The sequence below is a fragment of the Hoplias malabaricus genome, chromosome 7 (genome assembly GCF_029633855.1).
Source record: "Hoplias malabaricus isolate fHopMal1 chromosome 7, fHopMal1.hap1, whole genome shotgun sequence".
Lineage (NCBI taxonomy): Eukaryota > Metazoa > Chordata > Actinopteri > Characiformes > Erythrinidae > Hoplias > Hoplias malabaricus.
This window is the reverse complement of record NC_089806.1, coordinates 36,494,126-36,518,735: the sequence shown is the minus strand read 5'-3', so window position 1 is coordinate 36,518,735 and position 24,610 is coordinate 36,494,126. Positions and strand designations below refer to the sequence as shown.

Here is a 24,610-nt window from a genome sequence, read left to right as displayed (position 1 = left end):
AATCCTGTTGGATGTGTTTTGTCCTTCTTGGTGGTGTGCTGACATTACCCTGGATACCGTGGCTCTTGATACATCACAAAAACTTGCTGTCTTGGTCACAGAATGCGCCAGCAAGACGTGCACCAACAATTTGTCCTCTTTTGAACTCTGGTATGTCACCCATAATGTTGTGTGCATTGCAATATTTTGAGCAAAACTGTGCTCTTACCCTCTGCTAATTGAACCTTCACACTCTGCTCTTTCTGGTGCAATGTGCGAATGAAGATTGGCCACCGGTCTGGTCTAATTTAGCCATGAAACCCCCCACACTAAAAAGACAGGTGTTTCAGTTTCATTGTCCAACCCCTGTACTTCTACATTTCTAGACCACACTTAATGTTGGACACATTTACCGTAGGATCATGTGCAGCTGCTCAAGTCCATTCTATTCCATTTCATGCTTTTTTTGTGGAGTTTATACAAGCTGTTTTTGCACAGTTTATCTGTATCTGCACCTTAAAGTAGCTGAAGTCACTCAATATGTGTCTTCAAATTTTTGAGCTTATTCTTCTTTCTCGCCAATTGAGTTTGGACAGCGCATTACTTTCAAATTCCCTCGTACACAAGCGGATCTCCAGTTAAAAGTGTCACTCTACATTATTTACTGTTGGGCTTGTATCAAGATGCATTAACGTCACTAAATTATTAATTCCAAACAACATCTTAATTCCCCCGAACGTCTTTCTATATTCAGAGCGTAATTGCATTGGAGTCGAGAGCTGTAACCTGTGATCATCTTACAAAGAAACAACAAAGAAGCAAGAGAACGTGTGCATCTACTTCATAACAGTCTGTTTAGACTGTAATACACTTTCTCCGCACTTACTATGTCTTTGGCACTAAAATAACTTCAAAACTGTTTTGGGTAAAGCTTTCTTATACGGTCGCCTAAGCTCTAGGTATTAACTGCGTACACACTTCAAAGTATGAGATTTTGTAGGTTCAATCAATGTAGTAGAATTTCGAATGCAATGCAAATTTTAAAGCACTATCTTACTATGGGGTAGACTTATACTGACATTTGAAATAAATTACAATTAAATACGCAATAGGTCGTATATTTTATCCCCTTCAATTCCCACAAAAGATTATATCCTACAGCTTATTATTTAGTAACAACATGGAAAGCAGTACAAACCAACAGTGTGGACGTTCTGGTGGTTCCAGGTCATTCAAAAGCTTATCTGAGGAAGTGTACCAAGTTCAGATTATAGCTCATAAAAAAACAGAACTGAATATCTCCTTACCAGAACTGACTAGGCTCTACACAGGATTGATTTTTAATACCCGAATCTGCCCACTCCAAATATGTTATGTCCACACCCCCCTGCAAAATCTAGCATCAATGCCTGCACTTATTCAATTCACCTGTCTACACCTGCCCGCTTTGACTCAGACTAGTCATTGTGCAGACGTCTCCACATTGAGATTGGCGGTTCTCGTCAGATGTTTTGATGTCTCCATTGTAACAAGTCTCCAAGTTGCAACACTTGTTTCAAAGTAAAAAATATTCCATATTGGTGCCAATAGGTGCATTTTTAATGTTGATACAATAATGCCCGAATACAATTTCAATTTCAAAAGCAAGAAAATGTGTGGCAATGAATGCAGAATGTAAATCAGTGTAGTTTCAGTGAAGAATTAAACAAAGGGTAATAATGTCTGAGCCCACCATTAGCAATCAAAAAATTTACCCCACCACTCAAGCCAAAAACTCATTGGCTGTTTGGCCACTGTGATCCTATCAGCCATTTATCGCATGGATGCACGGGACCCGTGGACAGACCCATTTTTGCAGACCTCTGATCTAACAAACATTATACACACAATAATTATTAGTTATAATTTTATATGTATTTATATGTATATGTATTTTTACGATGTACTTTTCTTTACATACTTACCCTGTTTATACATAGGACTTTATTACTGGGCATTTCAATGTAATTAAGCTAGACATTCTCAGAACTTAATATACAAAATGATCATCTGGTACTTTGTAGTTTGTAGCAAAAAGTTGCCCAGTTATTATAGTGAATATTTATAGAATGAGTAATTCTGTGAAATTTTCTTGGAACATTTGAACCTCACATTCCTAGGATTAAGAAAAATGCTGTTGGAATTCTACCAATCATAGTGCTGACGATATTTATTGTTTGTAGAAAAAGTGTATTACAATATAAACAGCCTCCTGTAAAAGAGTTCTCCGTGTTTGTTTTTCTCGTTACATTGTAATAGACACATTAGTGCATGTGATTGGTTGCTTGGCATTCCCGATGGCAAGATCAGACGCATTGTGTTGCGCCTTTCTCCGAGTATCTGATGCGTGCCGTTCCGGAGCTGCTCGTAATGAGCTTGTGTTTCATAATGGAAGCGCTGCCCTCTGAAATATGAATAAACGTGTTGCATTATCCTTGCCGATAAGCCTATTTTTCATTGCGATCGTTTTTTTAATTAAAGCCCTGAAATTGAAAACACCTCGGTGATTACAGAGCCTAGTGCCACGTTCAGTTCCGAGAATTCCGCAAGAGTATTAGGCCATACTCCAATACGAGACAGTTGTTACTTTTTATTATTATTATTGTGGTTTTATTATTATTTACTTATTTATTTATTTATTTTAAGTTAGGTGAAAGTGCCAATTGAAATAATCATGTATTAATCGAGCACTATTAGAAATTTACTGGAGGAACAAAGCCATCAAATGCTCATAGAAAGTAAATGAGCTTTTAGCTGCAGTCAGAGTGAATGAGTGGGGAGAATAGGTGAATCAGTGGGCGTTGTTGTTGTGTTCAAGTGTTGACTGTGGAATGGTGTTCTGCAGCATGTGTGCTGTTTCATGTGGTGAAGTGAAGCCAAGAAATCACAGTGCTAAGAATGAAGGATGAGACAGACAGGAGGACACTCACCTTTCACATTAATTTCCTTTGTATGTTGCTCTCTCTCTTTATGGCTTTCCACCTTTCCACCTCCACTTCCATTCGAAGAACACGTTCTGTTATTTTATAGGTAATTCTACAAATATGGAATTATTCCGTATTATCCCATACATTATCTGCTGCTTAATGTTGACTAGAGCGGTATCAATCCACTTAGCACTACTGTAAATTTTGACATAGCACACTGAAATTACTGCAGCACAGGTGGATAAACTATCTTTTAATACCTTGCAATTCCATAGACAGTTTGGACGAGCATGAGAGCGTAGATTTAAATGGCTCTTATATATCACACATCAAGGTATTAAAGATCAAAGCAGATGTAATCAACAGATTTGTTATCCATCTGTTTCATCTTTGCTGTATCAGTGCGATCCATCCCATGTCTGGTCGAGGTGTGTATACATGTGTATATATGTGTGTAATAGTTTGAAACATGCTTGAAATCTGCAGATCCCCAGGGACCTGGAGGTTGTGGGTTCGAGTCCCGCTCCGGGTGACTGTCTGTGAGGTGTGTGTTGTGTTCTCCCTGTGTCCGTGTGGGTTTCCTCCGGGTGACTCTCTTTGAGGAGTGTGGTGTGTTCTCCCTGTGTCTGCGTGGGTTTCCTCCGGGTGACTGTCTGTGAGGAGTGTGGTGTGTTCTCTGTGTCTGCGTGGGTTTCCTCCGGGTGCTCTGGTTTCCTCCCACAGTCCAAAAACTCATGTTGTTAGGTGGTTTGGTCAAAAGTTAATGTGTGAGTGTGTGTCGCCCTGTGAAGGATTTGCGCCCCCTCCAGGGTGTGTTCCTGCCTTGCGCCTGGTGATTCTAGGTAGGCTTCCGACCCACCGTGATCCTGAACTGAATAAGAGGTTACAGACTATGAATGAACAAACATGAAGTATGAATTAACATATTTTATTATAATCAAGTACAGTACTCTGTAAAAGCTCTGTTGTCAGTTTAACTCACAGCTTGCTTTGTTTGTGTGAAAGGTTGTGACTGTTGAGCTGCTAGGGAGCAATGAGGGAGGAATGTGTAGGTGTTAAGTGAAATAAAAGTAAAGTTCAACTGTGCACAAACCTGCTAAAAACAAAAAATCATATACTTGTTCAGCTATAAAGGCAAAACTTTAGGTTCCTTTTTTGCTTGTAATCCACATATGGAATCATTGGGCGCAGGGCAGGAATACACCCTGGACGGGGCGCCAGTCCTTCACAGGGCAACACAGACACACACACATTCACTCACACCTATGGACACTTTTGAGTCGCCAATCCACCTACCAACGTGTGTTTTTGGACTGTGGGAGGAAACCGGAGCACCCGGAGGAAACCCACGTGGACACAGAGAGAACACACCAACTCCTCACAGACAGTCACCCGGAGCGAGAATCGAACCCACAACCCCCTGGAGCTGTGTGACTGCGACACTACCTGCTGCACCACCGTGCCACCCAACAAATTTAGTGTCCTACCAATTAGATAGGACACACATTATTTAATGTTCATGCCTGACATCTATTTCATGCACAGAAAACCGGGATTCCACTTTTTTTGAACAGCAATTTCAAATATTTTTAAATAAGGCCCAGTGAGTCTAAAAATGTTGTGCATATGTCATCATTCATATACATAAATGTATAGTTGTAGTAAAATAATTCTGGATATTATTATTCAGTCATGGTACGCCAGTGTAAAGGCTTCTGCTGTTGCATGATATCAGCCTTCATTCCATGTGACATTATGCTGATGCAGCGATACATCCAGCAGGGTCCCTTTGGGCTGATATGGATGCTGATAGAGTTTGTTAGACCTGTCAGACTTGGGATTAAACATGGGCAAAATGAGAGCAAATCAAATAACTTTAACAGTAAGTCTGCTTTTTTTCTTTCTTTTGTGTGTGTGTGTACACTGCCCCCAGGTCTGCTGTTCAGTAATGCCGTTAGCTTCAGTCACAGCTTTTGATGGGGTCTCATTCAAGGCTGATAGTATAGGAATTGACCCATATTCAATACATAACTTATGGGCACACCACAACTAGGACCTGGAGATTCTTTAAAAATTGTGTGTGTCATTTACACATATGCCCACACCCCCAACAGCACACACAATGTTTTAGTCTTTCTTTTCACCTAACTTCATATTTCTTTCTATTTTAACCAGAAAACCTCACATAGTGCAGCTTTAACTAGTCCCAGGGACCTTCTGTATTGCGCCAGCAGTCCTGTAAATCAACATCTGGTGTCAGATTGAGGAGAGAGAAATTGTACCTCCATTAAAGTACAGTTCAGACGTCTGGTTCCCATCATCACCACTTATTTTTCAAATTTGATATTTTCTGTCTCTTGACCCGGCACTCTCTTAGTTTAAATTTGATTAGCCTCCGATTGTCCTCCTGTGTGTGGGGCTTCGTGTTTGTAGTACATTATGCCGTTATGTATTTTTCATCCTCAGCTCTCCCTCTCGGCGGCAGTGGCTGGTGTTAATGAAATTGTGGGGCGGGGCCCTGTGTGTGTTTGGAGCCACTTTCAGAGGCCTCCACCCCTCCAAAGAGCTTTATGATTTAAATGATAAAAGAAAAGAGCGCATACATCATTTATGAGATGCCAAAACACTCTCAGTCATTTCAATTAAAGCCCATGTTAGAACCCAGCTGCCGCCAATGCAGGAATAAAAACACAGCACATTTTTAATAGAGCATGTACACATGCACATAGAGCAGCAGATATTAGCAAACATTAAGTGGATTTGTAAATAGCCTGCATTAGCCAGGCCAGCTGTTTTGTGTTGTGTGTGTGTGTGTGTGTGTGTGTGTGCCTGCATTAAAACCTAGGCTGAATAGCTCCCTCTGCCTTATGTAGTGTACACGAAATATCTTCCCCACACTGATATTCAGCCAAAGCTTCATGACTAGTGGGATTAGCCATGGAGCACTCTGTATAGAGAGTTGATATGATAAAAAGAGAACAATACAAAGAGCTTCTGAGTGTCACAGGGGTCACTCATGGTCCTGTACCTGGACCTGTAACTGATAAACTATTTAGAAGTATTTATTTTTGCTCAGAGTATTTATTTTAACTGGTGTTACTTTTCTAGGCATCACTGTATGGGTTTAACGGTCCAGGAAACTCAGAGCAATCACTGGCTGGTTATGGAAATAGTCCCACCTTCAGTATCCGTAGTTTGAGGTGCTGCACATCTCGTATCTTCACAGCATAGACAATTGCCTTCAGATGACCTCAAAGATAAAAGTCTAAGGGGTCAGATCTGGAGACCTTGGGGGTCATTTAACTGGCCCACGATGAGCAATCCACTTTCCAGGAAACTGTTCATCTAGGAATGCTCGGACCTGACATCCATAATGTCAGGGAACCAAAAACTCAGGGAACGTGCCAGCTTCAGTGCATAAAGAGGGAAACACATCATTATGTAGCAATTTCGCATATCCAGTGGCCTTGAGGTTTCCACTGATGAAGAATGGCCCCACTATCTTTGTACCCCATATACCACACCATACCAGCAAGATGTGCAGCACCTGAAACTATTGATACTGGAAGCCTGTGCTAGCATTTCCCCTGTGGTGTTGCTATCAGTGTGAAGAATGGGAGAAGAGGGTGGCATTGACAATCCAGCAAAATGGGCAGCACTTTGAACACATTTTATAAGTGGTCAGAAACTTGTAAATAACTCATGAAAGAATAAAGTTACGTTAAAACCAAGTACACCATTGTTTTTCTTGTGAAATCCCCAATACGTTTGATGTTTCACATGACCGTCTTCCCATTGAATAAACAAAAGTTGGATCCAAAATGGCCGACTTCAAAATGGCCGCCATGGTCTCCACCCATCTTGAAAAGTTTTCCCCCTCCCATATACTAATGTGTCACAAACAGGAAGTTAATATCACCAACCATTCCCATTTTATTAAGGTGTATCCATATAAATGGCCCACCCTGAGGTATTTAATGGTGTTTATTTTTATTTTGTTTTATTTATTTATTTATTTTGTCTCATAGGTTGGCATGCTTAACCAGTATTTAATAACCAAGTATTTAATGTGGTATTCATCCATCTAAACTCATGGCTAGTGTAAACAGCTTTGTTGTTTACAGTTGAAGAATTTTGAATTTGTTGAGGTCTGTTGTTTGCAGTGATGTTGTTTTTCGCTTCTTACTAGTTATGTGGCTGAAAAAGGTGGAGAGATACTGGAGGTGACAATGCTGTGAAGTCAGAAGTCACTATGTTGTACGTGTTTATGCAGTTACCTTATACTGGCTGGTCTTTGCCGTCTCTATAAATTTGGTCAAATCTCTTTTTTATGACAGCACTTCCTTTGTTGTGATAAAAACATACAGTCATATTGCCTAACACTAATGGACATACATATATTCAGCAGACACACACATAAAAACACACACACACAGAGACACACTCTTTTTGATTTAAAAGCCTTCATCTCCCCCGAGACTCCAGGCATTTTGCTGTGGATTGATGGATTTACCGCTCTTTTTTTTTTTCCTTCATAAAGTGACAGTCTGAAATATTTATGAGCTGGTGAGCGTGTGCAAGTTCAAATGTGATCAAAGTCACTTTGTTAGCTTCACCACTGGGGCTTTTCACTGCCACAATCCTAACGGAGCACTGTGTTAAATTTCCGAGTCTGAAATTTGTTAAATAAATAAATTAATAATTGCATGAATAAAGATAAATATGTAAATATGACAAATCCAGCACAAACATTAAAAATGAATTCCTCCTCAGCTCTTGGTCAGTTCCAGTGCGGCTATTGACATGTCTCAGTGCGGCCATAGTGGATGTGTGTTGCTACATACATTCTATGGCCAAAAGTTTGTAGACACCTGTTCATTTAATATTTCTTCTGAAATAAAGAGCATTAATGGGTAGTTTCTCTCTTTTTGTCTAAAACAACACTTGGACTTTGGACATTTTTACTCTCCTCCGTTAGTTACATAGTGCACTTTCTCCAGTGCTGAGCTCAGAGTAGCAATGACAGAAGTCCTGCTCTCCCTATTACACGTCAGTGGAACATCGCAGTGAATTTAAAGCTGCAATTTTAGGGTAAAAATACTTCCTAGTGTTCCTTTAAACCAGTTTTACAGTATCATATACTTTCGAGATATTGAGTGCACCTGACCATGCGTGAAGTATATTATAACATATGGAAAACCTCTTATGACGCTTTGTATCATAATACAGAGACATCAAAGAGCTGAAAGAGAAATATAAACAGATTTAGGATGTAAACGCTGGCAATTTTCAAAGACTGAGGTGAAAATGAAATGATGCAGAGGTCAGTTGGAGGCAGGTGTTGGTTGTTCTGATCGGTCATGTTTCCCTTAATCCTTTACTGCATGCCTTATGTTAATGTCAGAATTACTTAGCCGCAGTGGGTAGTGTGGGTCAGTAAAAGTCCAGCTGCTAATGTGGTGAATCACATACAGAGCTCATTCTTTAGGCCCGTTTAAAATGTTTGTAAAATTTGAAGCCATCCCCATATAAGAAAACAAAAAGATAATAATAATAAAATAAGAAATACTCTTGTCACACAGCTCCAGGGGCCTGGAGGTTGTGGGTTCGATTCCCGCTCCAGGTGACTGTCTGTGAGGAGTGTGGTGTGTTCTCTGTGTCTGCGTGGGTTTCCTCCAGGTGACTGTCTGTGAGGAGTGTGGTGTGTTCTCCCTGTGTCTGCGTGGGTTTCCTCCGGGTGACTGTCTGTGAGGAGTTTGGTGTGTTCTCCCTGTGTCTGCATGGGTTTCCTCCGGGTGCTCCGGATTCCTCCCACAGTCCAAAAACACACGTTGGTAGGTGGATTGGCGACTCAAAAGTGTCCGTAGGTGTGAGTGTGTGTGTGAATGAATGTGTGTGTGTCTGTGTTGCCCTGTGAAGGACTGGCGCCCCCTCCAGGGTGTATTCCCGCCTTGTGCCCAGTGATTTCAGGTAGGCTTACAGACAATGAATGAATGACTGAAAATACTCTTCCCAACCTTTCATCTTACACACACACACACATACACACACAGGCAGCAGTAATCAGCCATAATATTTTAAACATTTTTTCTTGAAAATAAACATCTGACAACAGCAGATCAATTGTATTTATTTTGAAAAATGTGCTTGTTTTTTGGCTCAATTTTTTTAGCACATACCCGTCATCCAGCTCTGCCGATATTGATCATGAATCCCTCACAATTTTTAAGTTCTGAGAGATAAGGTCAGTATATTCTGACTTCATTCTTAGAATACTCTTACTTTATTTCTTGAAATATTCTGACTTTATTCTCTGAAGTTTCTGGCTGAGGGGGATGGTCGCAGGTCCAAACAGGACCAAGGCCCACCCAGTCAGACACTTTTAAGCTAAATATGTGTATACAGCATCAAACATTCCTTCTGAAATGAAGGGTAATGATGGTAGTAACAGGTACTAGATAATAAAATATAGCTGTGGGTTTTCATTCGATTACTGGAGTATTAATGAGGTCATAGATAACGATGATTGATGATAGTTGGATGGATGATAGTTCCATCACTGCACCTAATGCAGGTCCACTGCACTGATGCCCGGTGCTGGTGGGCTTTATACACCTCTAGCCCACACATACCTTTGAGCTTTAGGCTCATGAGCAGCTACTCCCCAGCAACTGGAAGAAAGCCTGATTCATCCCAAAAATTCATTACATCCAAAGAAGCCTTTTGTGAAATGTACCTAGATTATTAGAATAATTAATAATAACGCCGTTGATTAATTATAGACCATTAGTGGAAAAACTGAAATCTCAGAAAGTGGAGATGATTCTCCAAACTTGTGACAGAAATGTGGAGCATGCAGTGGAAGATGATTAATCGAGTCAAAACATTCACACTCGAAAAATTTAACTGCTGTTATCAACGAGCGCCGCAGACTGGAGGCACAAAGATGGATGAGCTCCAGCCGGACGGCGTCTGGGGACAAGATTAAAAATCCTAAGGAAAAGAAGCAAAGTTTACAGATATCTTTTTTTCAGAGTTGCTTCTCTGGAACCCTGATGGCCTGCTGGTCAAATCTCCCAGATTGGGTCAGTCTGCACCGACCGGTTGGGTCACTCCAGTGACTCTAAATCAAGGCTTGATATGCAGTTCTTATCCCAGAGCTGCAGAGAATCTAGTAACTCCCTCTATGAGCAGAACTAAAGAGAAGACGGAACATTGTTTTTCTACCGTTATGTGAAGTGAATGTACCTTGAGTCGAAGAGCTTCACCTCTGCTACACCATGTGATCAGAGAAGACACACAGGGGGCAGCTGTGGCCTGGTGGTTAGGGAACTTGGCGTGTAACTGGAAGGTTGCCGGTTCTATCCCCAGAGTCGGCAGGTCATGACTGAAGTGCCCTTGAGCAAGGCACCTAACCCCCAACTCTTTCCCTGGCGGCGTGGCTCTGGGCATGTGTGTTCACTGCCCCCTAGTGTTCACTAGTGTGTGTGTAAATGTGTTTCACTGCACGGATTGGGTTAAATGTGTACAACAAATTCCTCTGGTTTTTAGATTTTCAAAGAGGATATAACCGAGTATATAAGTGCATACCTTATAGAGAGAGCACATTTCTGCTGAACTTTTATTTGTTTGTTTTTTATTTATTTATTTAGTAATGTATAGTTATAATTCAAAATGTAAACATTCTCTTGCTCTTTTGTCATTTTTTTCAACAAAAATTAACCTACTATAAAGCGGTTTGAAAATGGCGACCAAGAAGTATTTATTGGTCACTGCATTTGTTATGAGTTCCGTTAGTATTTTCTTGGGGATAATATTGTGCCCAAAAGTACGTGTGAGTGTTGGTTAAGATAATTTAAAGATGGTGTTTTTGATGTTAGTGATAGTGAACGTATTGAATTAATATAATTTATAAACACAGTTACACATGTAACGCTAATGGTTACTTTAAAATGACAAAAAGAGCTGGAGAATATTTACATTTTCAATTACAATTACACACTACACAAAAACGCTAAAACTAGGTAGTATTTTGCCTTTAAATTTACACCTTCAAAATTCCACTGACCCTGTATTAGGGAGAACAGTGCATCTGATATTTCCACTCTGGGCCCAGCACTACAGAAACCACACTATGTAACTATTAGAAGAAAGTAGGAAACCACACTCTGCACCTGTAGAAGGGCGCCCAGGACCAAAAATACCAGATCTTACCTAGTGTTTCTTTAAAACGTATCTGTACACCTAATATATACAGTGCTCTCCGCAAACACATTAACATGAGTCAAAACATTATTTGATGTTTAGCGGTTATCATATTTGTGTCATAGAGTGGCACACACTCTAGGTCTGATGCTAGCCGGCACTGTCACCTCCTTAAATGTATTCCCCTCATATGATGTCCCAGGTTAAAGGTTTCTGAAGCCTTTTCTTCAGTGAAATCCAGTAAAACTCCAAAACACCACTTCAAAATATATTATTATTATAGTATAGCTATGTTTAGCTCATTCAAATTTTAACCATTGTTTAAAAACATAGAGCAGCTGGATCCCATTATGCGGCTCAAAGTGTTAAAATAAATCATTGGATTAATAATAATAATAATAATAATAGTTCCAGAAAACACCTTGAATAATGTATACAATTTCAGAATCTTTCCTGAAACGTTCCCAGACTCACAACGCCCATGGGCACCTTACTTTTCACTGCAACCAGCGAGTATGAATATTCACACATCCCATTGCTACTCCATGAATAAATTCATAATAAGGCATTCCATTAGGACAGCTGGAGGCCGTGTATGTCCCCTCTTGTTAACCCACAATTCATGAGACCCAGGCGTAAAGCAGACACAGGCAGATTTCAAATGAGGGCGCCTGCTTTCAGCCCTAATTCCGAATGGGTTTTAAAGGGTTAAGTTGTCACTGCAGCAGCAGCCAGTGACATAAAAATCATTAGAATAATGAAATATGGTATACATCCAAAGCTGACATTTCTCCTCATCTACACACATCAGATTCAGTGTTAGTGTTCTCCTTCGAGCGCGATGAGCTCTCTGATGACGTTGCCTTAGCTACCGTTTGAAAAGACGCGGTGTCTATTAGCAGTAGAGTTATGGACAGACGCAGGGTGCTGGGGTTTACTGGAATGTCGAGGAGCTCCGAGAGTAATGGCGTGCTCATGTTCAGGGCGGTGGTCAAACTGCTGCAGGTGGATTAGATTTCCTCTGATCAGCAATAACCTCATACAGCTATTATTCACTTTAAACATGAGGAAAGATCAGTGGAGGCCGCCGCATTTTACCGCTTCCCCATCTTCCTAACATGCACCTGCCCTCCCTTCTTTCTCTCTCTCTCTCTCCCTCCTTCCCTTTCTCCTTCTCTCTCTCCCTTTTTCTGTACCGTTCTCTTTCTCTCGCTACCTCTCTCTAGCTTTCTTTCTCTCTCTATCTCTCACTGACTTTTAATCTCTCGATTGTCTCCATCTGTCTTTCTTATTCTTTCTCTCTCTCCCTCTCTCTGTTTTACTGCTTCTCTCTGCCTGTCTGTCCATCATTTTGAGAGGAGAGAAAATCAGACTACCACCCACCCCACCCTCTCTCTCTCTCTCTCACACACACACACACACACATACTGACACACTCTCATTCTCATTCCATGAGTTCTCTGCACTTTTCCTTGCACTGCGCCTCATCTTCTCCTCTCATTTTTCTGCTGCCTTTCATATTGTAATAGTGTTGCTCTGCTTCAGCTCTGCACAAAACACCATCTGATATATACATGCCTTGTGTGTGTGTTTGTGTGTATGAGAGAGAGAGAGAGAGAGAGAGAGAGAGAGAGATCTAGTTTCAGTTCTCATTCTTCTCTTATTCAAATTAGGCATCAGCTCTGAATCATATACAATACAATAGCAAGAACAGAACCTAAACATATTTATCTCTCTCTCTCATAAAATCAATATGCATGTACGTTTACAATAGATCACTCAGAACCTAAAAGCATTTCCTTTACCCTCCCCTTTCTCTCCTTATATTAGTCTTTTATTCCCTCTCTCTTATTAGACACGTTTTATCATAAGCCTCCTGTCTCAGTCTCTCTCTTCTTGTTGTTTACATGCACTTTACACAGATCGGCCAAAACATTAAAAAAGGCAATGCTTTTGCACTCATTATCCGTTTCATCAGCTCCACTGAGCGTACAGGAACTCGGTGTAGTTCTACAATTACAGACTGTAGTCCACCTGTTGTTCTGCATACTTTGACACCCTGTGAGCTACACGACAACAGAGTATAGCAAAATATTCACAGTCATTTTAACGTTATACTTGATTGGTCAGTATCTGTTATTTGTAATCCTCCTTTCTCTCTCTCTCTCTCTCTCTTAAACAATCAGCATGTGCATGCCTATACATAATCTAACCTTTATTGTCTCAGTCTCTTTAAATTTTTTCTCTTTTCTCAGCTCTATCTTCCCCTTTATTCTTCCTCTCTCTCTCTCTCTCTCTCACTCTCAAGTGCTCTACGCGCCTCAGCAATCTCTCTTCACAGTTCAGTAATCGACCTTTTAGCACCAGCTCTGTCTTCATGTTCTCTCTTTTATTCCATCTTCTCCATATTTCCCTCTATAGCTCACTCTATCATTCTCTCACTCTTTCTATCCCTGGCTCGCTTTTTTTTCTCCCCTCTTTATCGCTCCTTTCTTCTGTTATCCATTGTCTCATTCTCTCTTTCTTTGTCATCGTCTCCCTGTATCCAGTAGCTCACAGATGGTAAGAGGTGAACGTACAGAGAGAAAATAGCTGCATGCTACAAATATGAAAAGTAAAAGCAACATTAAGGAGACAGTACAGTAATGTTCACAAATTCTGTCCCAGTTATTCCTGGTATTTTCTGATGACCTGGTCATGTGTCATAAAATGAATATATATTTGATAAAAGCTAATATTTTCCAAGTGTTGGACCTCATTTGCCATTGGACAAACTTTTGTATGTTTGTTTGTTCAATGAAAATGTGATCTTTTTCGTCCCTGTAGAGTGTTCTGATGTTCATTGAGGTCCTTTGCAGAGAATGAAGCAATCCATGGTTTTTGTTTTGTGTGGGTGTCATATTCAGAACACAGTACTAAAGTAAACAGATAGGGAAGATGGAAATATTCATCTCATACACAGCTCCTCTCCCTGTGCTGGAGAGAGTCTCACAACACTCAGAAGCACAGAAGCCCACCCGCTCTTTGCTTCGTTGGGTTAAGGATCACACTGCGTTGCATAATGAGGAGAAAAAGGCTGTTATACTCTGTTAGCCATATTAGCATTTTCATATAAGGGTCTAATGGAAACTTGTTAGCACGTCAGACTCTAATGTGTTTCCTGGCTCTTGAGACTGAATCTGAGTGAGTCATTCATACACAGATCATATACAAGCTTCAGTACTCGCGTTATTTCATTAGTGTTTTGTTTCAGTGTCTAAGAGACTAGAGACATAAGCCACGAATTATGTTGGCTCATTCTCTCCCCGTTTACAGGGTAAATAATCTGCTCTTGGCTGTCTGTTATTTTTCTAATTTGGCTTAGAGTTTGATTTTCCTTGTCTGAAAATGTGAGTGATCAGTGAGAGATATTACCACACAGTAATGTCAATCCCCAATGTCTTTCTACACCCTCTGTAGGGCACAGTGTAGGTCAAGAAATTATAGATTGTTTTATTACCTGTGCACTATGTAGGGAGTATGGCATTATACTGAGCTCCTGTACTCCTTTAAAAACATTACATTGACATGTGGGTCGGCGATCCATACTTATATTTCTTTCATTTTAACGTCTAAATGAGGACTCAACGTGTTGAACGAAGCAATAAATCAATTTAGACATCACAGTTTATATTGGAGTTGTGTGTTTCAATAATGTGTCGACTGTTTGCTGGGTGTGCTTCAGTGACATTTGACTTTTGAATCCATAATTAAATGACTTGTCACTGCTAGATCGCTGATATATACTGAGAGCTCTCGCTTACACACTAGGCATGTGTTTGTTTGGATTATATTCTCTGCTCTTAGATATCGTTAATGTAGATATGAAATGTGTAGGGTAGGAGACTACATCCTATCTCCTATCAGTCCTCATCTACAGTAGACCCTCTTGTGGGGTTTTGGCCCTGCTTTTAAATCCCCCACCCCCACCCCCCGGCACAGCAGGTGTAAGTATGTGAAGCTGGGCCTCAACCTCACAGGGGCCTGGATGCCATGTTTCTTTAATAAAGGCCTGCTGCTAGCAGATCTGCGCAGATATTGATCGCCTGTTTGTTGGACTGCTTCTGGCCTGTAAAAGTGAAAAAATGAAAAGGAAGGCCGTGCTCATCAGAGCTATTGTTGAAGATGTGGCATGAATGGTACTCATCAGATTCTGGTGTGTCTGTTCTGGTACACACACAGATATGATGGTGTTCTGAAAGGATGTCCAGGTCAGGTTTATTTGATCCCCAATTCTTACCCAGTTCAACTGCGTTTCTGCTGTTTCAGAGTGAGACCTTTGATATTTTAAGGTTTGTAAATGTAATATTCAAGCAGTGCAGGTTTAAACTGCAATTAATCCACTTCATTTCATTTCGGCTGCAATGGCCTTTTAACCACTATGTTTTATTATATGCACAATATCAGTTGTAAGAGACATAAATATACAATATTAGTATTTCATAAACGTTAGTTTCATATGTCATGGATACGATAGATTGGTGTTTCCTGATTTCTCTAGTTTCATATTTCGTGATGACACTAATTTGGGATTTATGAATATGATATTTTCATGTCCTCAATATGCTAATTCCCTATTTCACAAATATGTTAATTTCATATTTCATGAATATGATACTTTTGCATTTGATGAATATGCTCGGTTTGAATGTCATGAAAATGCTAATGCCAAATGAAACCAATCACTTTCTCTCGGCTGTGCAATTTTTATCTGAAGTGTGTGACAATTGGCATGAAAATGAATTTTTTTATTATTTTTATTATTATTATAATTATATATCCCAGTGGTGTTTAAAGGAACCAGGTTTGTTTAATGGTATTTCAAAAAAGGTCTGCTACTTAAGACTATATTTTACATTAATTTTGCAATGTTTTACATGATTTCAAACATATTTTCTGAATGTAAAATTTGGTATATACCATTAAATTGAAATTCCTTATGTATTTTAAATTAATAACTCAGGACATGGGCGGCACGGTGGCGCAGCAGGTAGTGTCGCAGTTACACAGCTCCGGGGACCTGTAGATTGTGGGTTCGATTCCCACTCCTGGTGACTGTCTGTGAGGAGTTGCTGTGTTCTCCCTGTGTCCGCATGGGTTTCCTCCCACAGTCCAAAAACACACATTGGTAGGTGAATTGGCGACTCAACAGTGTCCATGAATGTGTGTGTGTCTGTGTTGCCCTGTGAAGGACTGGCGCCCCCTCCAGGGTGTATTCCCTGCCTTGCGCCCAATGATTCCAGGTAGGCTCCGGACCCACTGTGACCCTGAAATAGATAAGAGTTACAGATAATGAATGAACTCACAACATGGTTTTAGATATAAAACCTAATAAAATGACTGTACTTACATTGTAAACATTACAACGTCTGGTTACTATTAACAGCCCTCTTAAGATAGTGCCACATTTCTGGACAATGAACCATTTCACAATTTCTCCAGACAACACTTCCAAATCGTATCCTGGTTAATATCTGTTTACATCTGCTCTGCGTCTTTGACGTAACAACCCGAGCATAATGTTAACAAGCATCAAACATCTGAGTTTAATCAGGTTTAATATAGCCAATACTAATCTGCTGAAATGAGCTTTGATCAGCTCCAGTACCAAGCTTTCAGATCTGACAGGGACTTTTATTGTTAGGATGTAATGATAAATTAGTCTACAGTAGCTCAGTCCCAGTTATTAAATAATCACCAGGTTGCAGTCATTTTCAGTCGATTGCTTATGCTTTCCTCAGTGGTTTTGATTTGAAAACTCGCACTTTACTTTGCAAAAATACATCCTTATCATAATTTTGATAAGGAGAAACGCAAGCAAATAAAATTGTGGTGCTTGTTTATTTGAGCTTAAACTGTGTCAGTTGGGAGACAGCTAGGAAGACATATAGTACATGGTATAATAGTACTTTCCTGCTTTAATAATTTGACCTGGTGTTATGTATTAGATAATACTGCTGCCCTCCATAGTCGCAGACTGGATTTCAGCTCTGAGCTTGGCCAAGACCATATCAGTATTATATTAGTAGTAGTCTCCTTACACTGCAACATAATTTTAAAAAGTACACAAAAATCCGCTTCTCGAAATGAAGCCTTTCCTCCTCGCTGTGGTCAGATGAGCTGATATCCCCTTCACTTTCCAGAGCAAGTTCTCCTGGATGTGTAAATAGTGTCCGCAGCTATAAACCGTGAGTGCGCCGTGACGAAGCTCCTTCCTCAATAAACAAACAATATATTTAATTTCAGCTTATATGTAGTTGACAAGTAGACCCCTCAAGGTTCCCGGGATATGTTTAATTAGTTTTCTATAGGATACAATCTCACAGAGTTATATACGTGTTTAGGCAGGATTTCAGTTGAACCGCAGACTCCAAAGGGTTAAGGCAGATAAATCAGATTTGAGTCACTTCCACTGCTCCATCTATAGCATGAAAGCCAGTCAGTCAGTGTGTACACACTTACACTGTTCAGGACCACCATCAGTATCACTTGAGGTCAGATTGGGAGGTAATATGTGCAGCTGAGTGTTTTATTTGCACAGTTCACTTTGCGTTTAATGCAAGGGCACATGCAGACGTGTGTACACACACACACACACACAAACACACCCCCACACACACACATTGTTGAAGGACATCATATCTCCTGGCATGGGCTCGCCTTTAATCAAATTTAGCACATAATTGATTTTCCAGCGCACTGCCCCCTCCATCAGCTCTGCTGCTCTGCTGTTCTACTCTGTTTTTCAAAGCTACCAGCTGAATTATTTATACAGAGGGAAGAAAGGAGTGAAAAGGGAAGGGGAGGTATGTGTGTGTCTCTGTGTCTGTGTGTGTAGCCATGAGGAAAAAAGTGAAGGAGATATAGGCATGGTCCCTTCGTCCCAGGCCTCTGACTTCACCTCCATGACCTCATTTGTGTTGCGTGCGACCCTTGTCGGACTTCGAAGGCCACCACAAATCCCTGTCACACACTGCGCTGGTGGAGCACGGAGCAGACGGCTCAGGGGAAGGGTGGGCCAGGGTAAATAACACTCACTCTGGTTCAGAAGTTAAGCTCCAGCACACCGTGACAGACTCAATAGTGTGACATGTTCCAATTCTTGCAGCTCCATCTCAGGGTGAAGGGATGTTATAAAGGCTTTATAACAGCTGTGTACATAACATAAATAAATCAATCAATACAAAAGAAATTTCGTCTAGCCATGGTCACTCTTTTCAGTTTAGGTTTAAGAAAAACACGAGTTAATATAAAGGTACATTCATTGACCAAATGAATAAATAAATCATATAAACAATCAAGAAGGAGTTGTTTAAATCACTTCATGTATGTGAATGTCACAATGATATATTATTACAATATTAGAGCTGAATGGATAAGTTTATTGGGGGTGGGGTGGCTGTACAACTGAAAAGAGGCTGTGGTGCTCTGTTGGATCCTGCGGCACATTTACACACATTTACATGTTGCAGCTGGGCCTTTAGATCCTGCCCACTCTTAGGTTGCAGAAGCTGGCATTCAAGCTAGTCCCATCAACGCAACCTAAACGCCGCATCGAGGCAACCTAAACGCCACATTGAGGCAACCTAAACGCCGCATGGACGCAACTTAAACGCCGCATGGAAGCAACTTAAACGCCGCATGGACGCAACTTAAACACCGCATGGAAGCAACTTAAACGCCGCATTGACGCAACCTAAATGCCGCATGGAAGCAACCTAAACGCCGCATGGAAGCAACCTAAACGCCGCATGGAAGCAACCTAAACGCTGCATGGAAGCAACCTAAACGTCGCATGGAAACAACCTAAACGCTGCATGGAAGCAACCTAAACGCTGCATGGAAACAACCTAAACGCTGCATGGAAGCAACCTAAACGTCGCATTGACGCAACCTAAACGCCGCATTGACGCAACCTAAATGCCTCATGGATGCAACCTAAACGCTGCATGGAAACAACCTAAACACCTCATGGATGCAACCTAAACGCCTCATTGACGCAACCTAAACGCCGCATTGACGCAACCTAAATGCCACATGGAAGCAACCTAAACGCTGCATGGAAACAACCTAAACGTCGCATTGACGCAACCTAAATGCCTCATGGATGCAACCTAAACGCCGCATGGAAGCAACCTAAACGCCACATGGAAGCAACCTAAACGCTCAGGCCCACCGAGTGATTTGAGCAGCTAGTCAAAGCACAATCAGCGACCAAAGTACAATCACACACCAAATATAAACCATGCTCAACAAACAAGAGAGGAACAAGCTCCCAGTAACATTAGAAAAATATACCAGCTTTAATACTGAAGCATATTTACAGTACAAGCCTCATCACTGAACTATGAGGGTCACGAATACAAACACAAAATTATCGATCATTAATCATAATCCTGGTGAAATGTACAATTAATCGCAATATTGATTTGAGCTCATATCGCCCAGCTCTAGCTCCCCAGACCATCACAGCAGTTGCAGTAGTGTGTCGCTTCACAGCAAAGACAGGATTGAAGCGCTTACCATAAGACCTTCCTTCTCAAACCTGACCATCGTTCACAAACAGAACCTGGATCAGTCCGTAGCATCTGTCACTGCAGCACTGAGAATGATCTACCACCCAAATCATACCAGTTTTCTGGGGCTCAGGTTGGGGGTCCTGACCATTGAAGAACTGGGAATAAGAAAGTATGCAAAGAAACAGATGGATAATATTCTGTAATTTTAGAACTGCAAAGTGCTCCTGTGTGGTCAGTGGAGCTGATTAAATGGAGAGTGAGTGGAGATAGGTAGGTGTTCCTAATCCAGTGATGGTTCAGTGCATATGGAATGTATGTGTGTGTATATATAGTACATGTATTAAAGCTGTTAGGGGCAGAGAAGCATGCTGGGGTTTGTAGAGAGGAGTGATGGTGTTATTACGTGACTCTTGGAGGCACAGTGGCATAATGATGCTGGGTATTTGCTGTGGTTATTAAGCAGTCGGCATCTGCTCCGCAGACAGCTGTCTGGCACATGTTCACAAAGATGTGTGAGTGTGTTATGATGACTGTGAGACAGTGTTCTTTTCATTTTCATCAAGCTGCCAGTCAATAGCACCAAAACAAACAGTGCCGCACCCAATAGCTGCTAGACTGTTTGTAGCGCTTAAGTGTATATTGAAATTGATTTTTTTTTTCTTTTTTAGCTTTTTTTTTTCTTTCTTTTTTGGCTTTTGTTAATTTGTTTATATCGGATCCACATCTCTCTCTCTCTCTCTCTCTCTCTCTCTCTCTCTCTCCTCCCATATCATCATCTTCCTTCCGTTTTTTTATATCCCCCATTTTTCTTTCATCTCATCCTCCCCTTTTCCATCTCTTCTTTCTTCCTTTTTTATTCCTCTCTTGCTCTCTCTCTTTTCTGTTCATCTCATCCTCCCCTCTTTCCCTCACTTCTTTCTTCCTTTTTTATTCCTCTCGTTCTCTCTTTCCCATCCACCTCATCCTCCCCTCTTTTCCCTCACTTCTTTCTTCCTTTTTTATTCCTCTCGTTCTCTCTTTCCCATCCACCTCATCCTCCCCTCTTTTCCCTCACTTTTCTTCCTTTTTTATTCCTCTCTTGCTCTCTCTCTTTTCAGTCCACCTCATCCTCCCCTCTTTCCCTCACTTCTTTCTTCCTTTTATATTCCTCTCGTTCTCTCTTTTCCATCCTTCTCATCCTCCCCTCGTTTCCCTCTCTTGTATTTCACTCTCTCCCCTACTTTCCCTTCTCCCTCCCTTCCTCCCCCTCCCTTTCTTTCCTATTCCTGTTTCCTCCACTCGTCTTTACTTCTCTCTTTCTCTTTTAAAATCCAATTTTTTATTGGCAAGGACTCTAATGAAGGGCTGTTGCCAGCAGCAATAAAAGGAATCCTTATTCTATCGACTCGAGAGGCCTTAAATTCCAGCCATGAATTTCAAAAATGTCTATCTCCCCTATGGGATTCTAGTGCTATGTTATCACCAAGCTAACATAGCACTTCTTTTTTCCTTTGGCCATTCTAGACTGTCCATGTTGACCTTGATTTACTATGGGTTTTATACGAGCTGTGTGTCCATACCTGAATATCTCTATCCACAAAGAATGCTCTTATCGAACATCTTTGGTTAATTCCACTGTTACATTCCTATTCATCCTGGTCTTTCATTTAATGTGTAAAGCCTTCAGTTCAGTTCCTGAAGGCCTGATCAGTGGGAGAGATCCCTTGACCATTCTCTCTCTCTCTCTCTCTCTCTCTCTCTCTAGATATCAGATGACGTGTGTGACTCAGAGCTTCTGTCTCTGCTGCTGGACGCTGGTCTGTTGGTCAGTTGTGTGGACTCGGCTCTGTACCCAGCGCTGGTCTCCCAGATGCTGTCAGAGGGCCGCTGGTCAGTGGAGGAGGCGGCTACAGCTCTAAAGGAGGCTGGGCACAGCGCTCAGGCTGGAGCCCTGCTGCTCGCCCACCGTGGAACACACCCTTCTCTATCCACCTTCAACACGGCCCTCAACGTCATCCGCCAGTGGCTGTAATGAGCTCACGGAGGAGGTGAATGTGATGTTTGTGACAGTGCAGTTGTATGAAATCGTTTCAATACCCCGGGTTAAATGCCATGTCTTTGTTAAAGTGAGAATAACACATCGTCTGCCTACGTTTCAAAGATAAGATTCTTTCTACTTAAGTGCCCAGTTTTTGTTTATTTACTGAGTTTAATCTCCACAAGGCCAAAGGGCCACAGCTGTTTGGCTTCACTCAATCTGTGTGGGTTGGATAGTCCTCCCTCTCCTCCGTCACACACTCACAGCACAGTGCATGCCAATGCAGCGTCTGTAATACCATAAGAATGCTATAAGAATTGGACAGCGAGTGTTCTCCTCCAAGCGTGTTGAGCTCCAGTTGCTACGGTTTGAAAATGAAAAACAAATTTGTCATTTAAAAAGGGGTAACAAAACCTTTGCATACAACTGTATGTTTGGACGCAGTGATCAAAGATAGAGACAGGACCATCATAAATTCTCATTCAGTTACTAATCAGGTTCTTTCAGCTTAGCCCTGAGGTGGAGATTAGCATTGTTCTTGTTACATTTTGTTGTTGGGCCACGCAGTGAAATGTCATCTATAACCCAAGACATCTTCAGTGTCTGAAATATGCTGCCTTTCACTTAAACAAGACAGAACAAACTGATGTAGCTAACAGGTAATGGAGATTGGCTTAATCATAATCCAATGCTAGCCTTATACCCAGCCCTTTTTTGAATCACAGAACTCAGCTCCTTTAAGATGCACCCACTGTAGACACTGATTTAATTGTGCGTTCACAGTGTGTATATCCGTATGGTGAAACACAAACTGAAACTGATGCTCTAGGATAGCTGTACATAAGCTTAAAGTCACCATGCCCAACGCCAAGAGCGAGAGTGGTATAAGGCCCCCTCAGCACTGAGGCAGTAATTATCCCTTTTGCTAAAGCAACATCTACATTTTGGAACATTTCTGACAAGATTTAACTGCATTCAACCAAAAGAGCATCGGATGCTAATGTTAGATGATTAGGTGTGGAATCACAGATCCGGATCCCGACTCATCCCAAAGCTATTAATTGGAGCTCCGCCACTCCTGAGGACACAGTGTGTGTGTGTGTGTGTAGAGCTGGGCATCTGCGTCCACATTGGGTGCACTTTAGAGCGAATTCAGTCTTTTTACGACTTTTGGAAAAGTAGTGACCTGCGAGAAGATGGTGGAGAGTGTGAAATAGATGCCCCCCCCCCCCCCCCCCAAAAAAAAGGCATTTTGACCATTTTGACCATTTTTTTAAATTAATCTTTAATTTTTGATCCACATACTAACACACTCCCACTCTCTCTCACACACACCGTTTCTGGCACCATTTGATGTGGGTGTAATCACATTACTCATGCCGTTTGGTCACACTAGCCCACTTTAATGCTCATTACAGGACCCAGTTCTGATTGAAAAGGCAGGCCACACGCAGAGAGAGCATGTTTTTGACTCGTGTGTCTGTTTTAGTGCCATGTGCCGAACGTTCCACTTGACTTTCTCTCCTCAATCTGTTCCCGTTTATTTCCCCTGTTGGGTTATTAATTGGTTCGTATAGAAAACAGATTCTACCCCCTGGCCGTCAAATGTCATGTTGTTGCTAAAGGCTAAACCCACACAGCTGGACAATAATGAAATGGAGATGAATGTTGGTTTGGTATTTTTCGCTTTTTCCACAGCTTCTGTGTGAGAGGTCTCCGTCTGCAGTCAACAGCGAATAAACAAAGTGTAACTTCATATGTAATGACAAATAAAGACTATCTAATGATGTACTGGCTTGGCTGATTGGAATATGACTACACCATTACAAATGGGCTCTTCAATTGTTCTCTAGGCTTTCAACGCATGGTTAAATGATGGGAAGTATTGTATCAATATGATTAAGCCATATAATAATTATAATAATATAATAAAAGTAGCTTCACCACAAATGCAGCACATAGCCACCAGAAAAAAACTGCTGAGACATTTAACGTGGACTGCAGGCACTCAAATGAATCTGAGATACCATTTAATGAGGCCAGCATTGCCTTCCACACCATTTAAACCAACACTAGGTAAGATCTGGTATTTTTGCTCCTTGGCTCCCCCTAGAGTTCCACTGAAAATCTTGAAATCAAGATTTCAACTGTTGCATAATACAGTTTCTGCAGTGCTGAGCCCAGAGTCGCAATAACAGGTTCCATTTTCCCCATCTCAGGTCAGTGGAGCATCAAAATAATTTTGAAGCGGTGACATTAAAGTGGCGGCACGGTGGTGCAGCAGGTAGGTGTCGCTGTCACACAGCTCCAGGGACCTGGAGGTTGTGGGTTTGTGTCCCGCTCCGGGTGACTGTCTGTGAGGAGTGTGGTGTGTTCTCCCTGTGTCTGCGTGGGTTTCCTCCGGGTGCTCCGGTTTCCTCCCACGGTCCAAAAACATACGTTGGTAGGCGGATTGGTGGCTCAAAAGTGTGAATGTGTGTGTGTGTGTGTGTTGCCCTGTGAAGGACTGGCGCCACCTCCAGGGTGTATTCCCGCCTTGCGCCCAATGATTCCAGGTAGACTCTGGACCCACCGTGACCCTGAACTGGATAAGGGTTACAGATAATGAATGAATGAATAATATTAAAGTCAAAATTGTACATAATTTAAGGTGGACTAGAGTCAGCAAAGTTTGACTGCATCACTAATTAAGGTGGACCAGAGGCACTAGTTTACCAGAATCGCTCCAACTGAGCTACAACTCAGATACAGGTGCATCTCAATGAATTAGAATAGCATCAAAAGTTAATGTATTTCAGTAATTCAGTTCAAAAAAGGAAAACCCTATATTATAGATTCATTACAAACAGAGTGATCTATTTCAGGTGTTTATTTCTTTGAATTTT

At 41.3% G+C, this 24,610-nt stretch overlaps 1 protein-coding gene across 1 annotated transcript in view; it reads left to right on the top strand.

The window, feature by feature from the left end:
* Positions 1-23,504, top strand: part of nbas (NBAS subunit of NRZ tethering complex) — a 262,175-nt gene extending 238,671 nt beyond the window's left edge. The window contains exon 52 of the mRNA XM_066676307.1: positions 21,453-23,504. Within this exon, the coding sequence (XP_066532404.1) occupies positions 21,453-21,719 (267 nt within the window). The 3' untranslated portion in view covers positions 21,720-23,504. The remainder of the gene's footprint in view (positions 1-21,452) is intronic.
* The last annotated feature ends 1,106 nt before the right edge of the window (positions 23,505-24,610 follow it).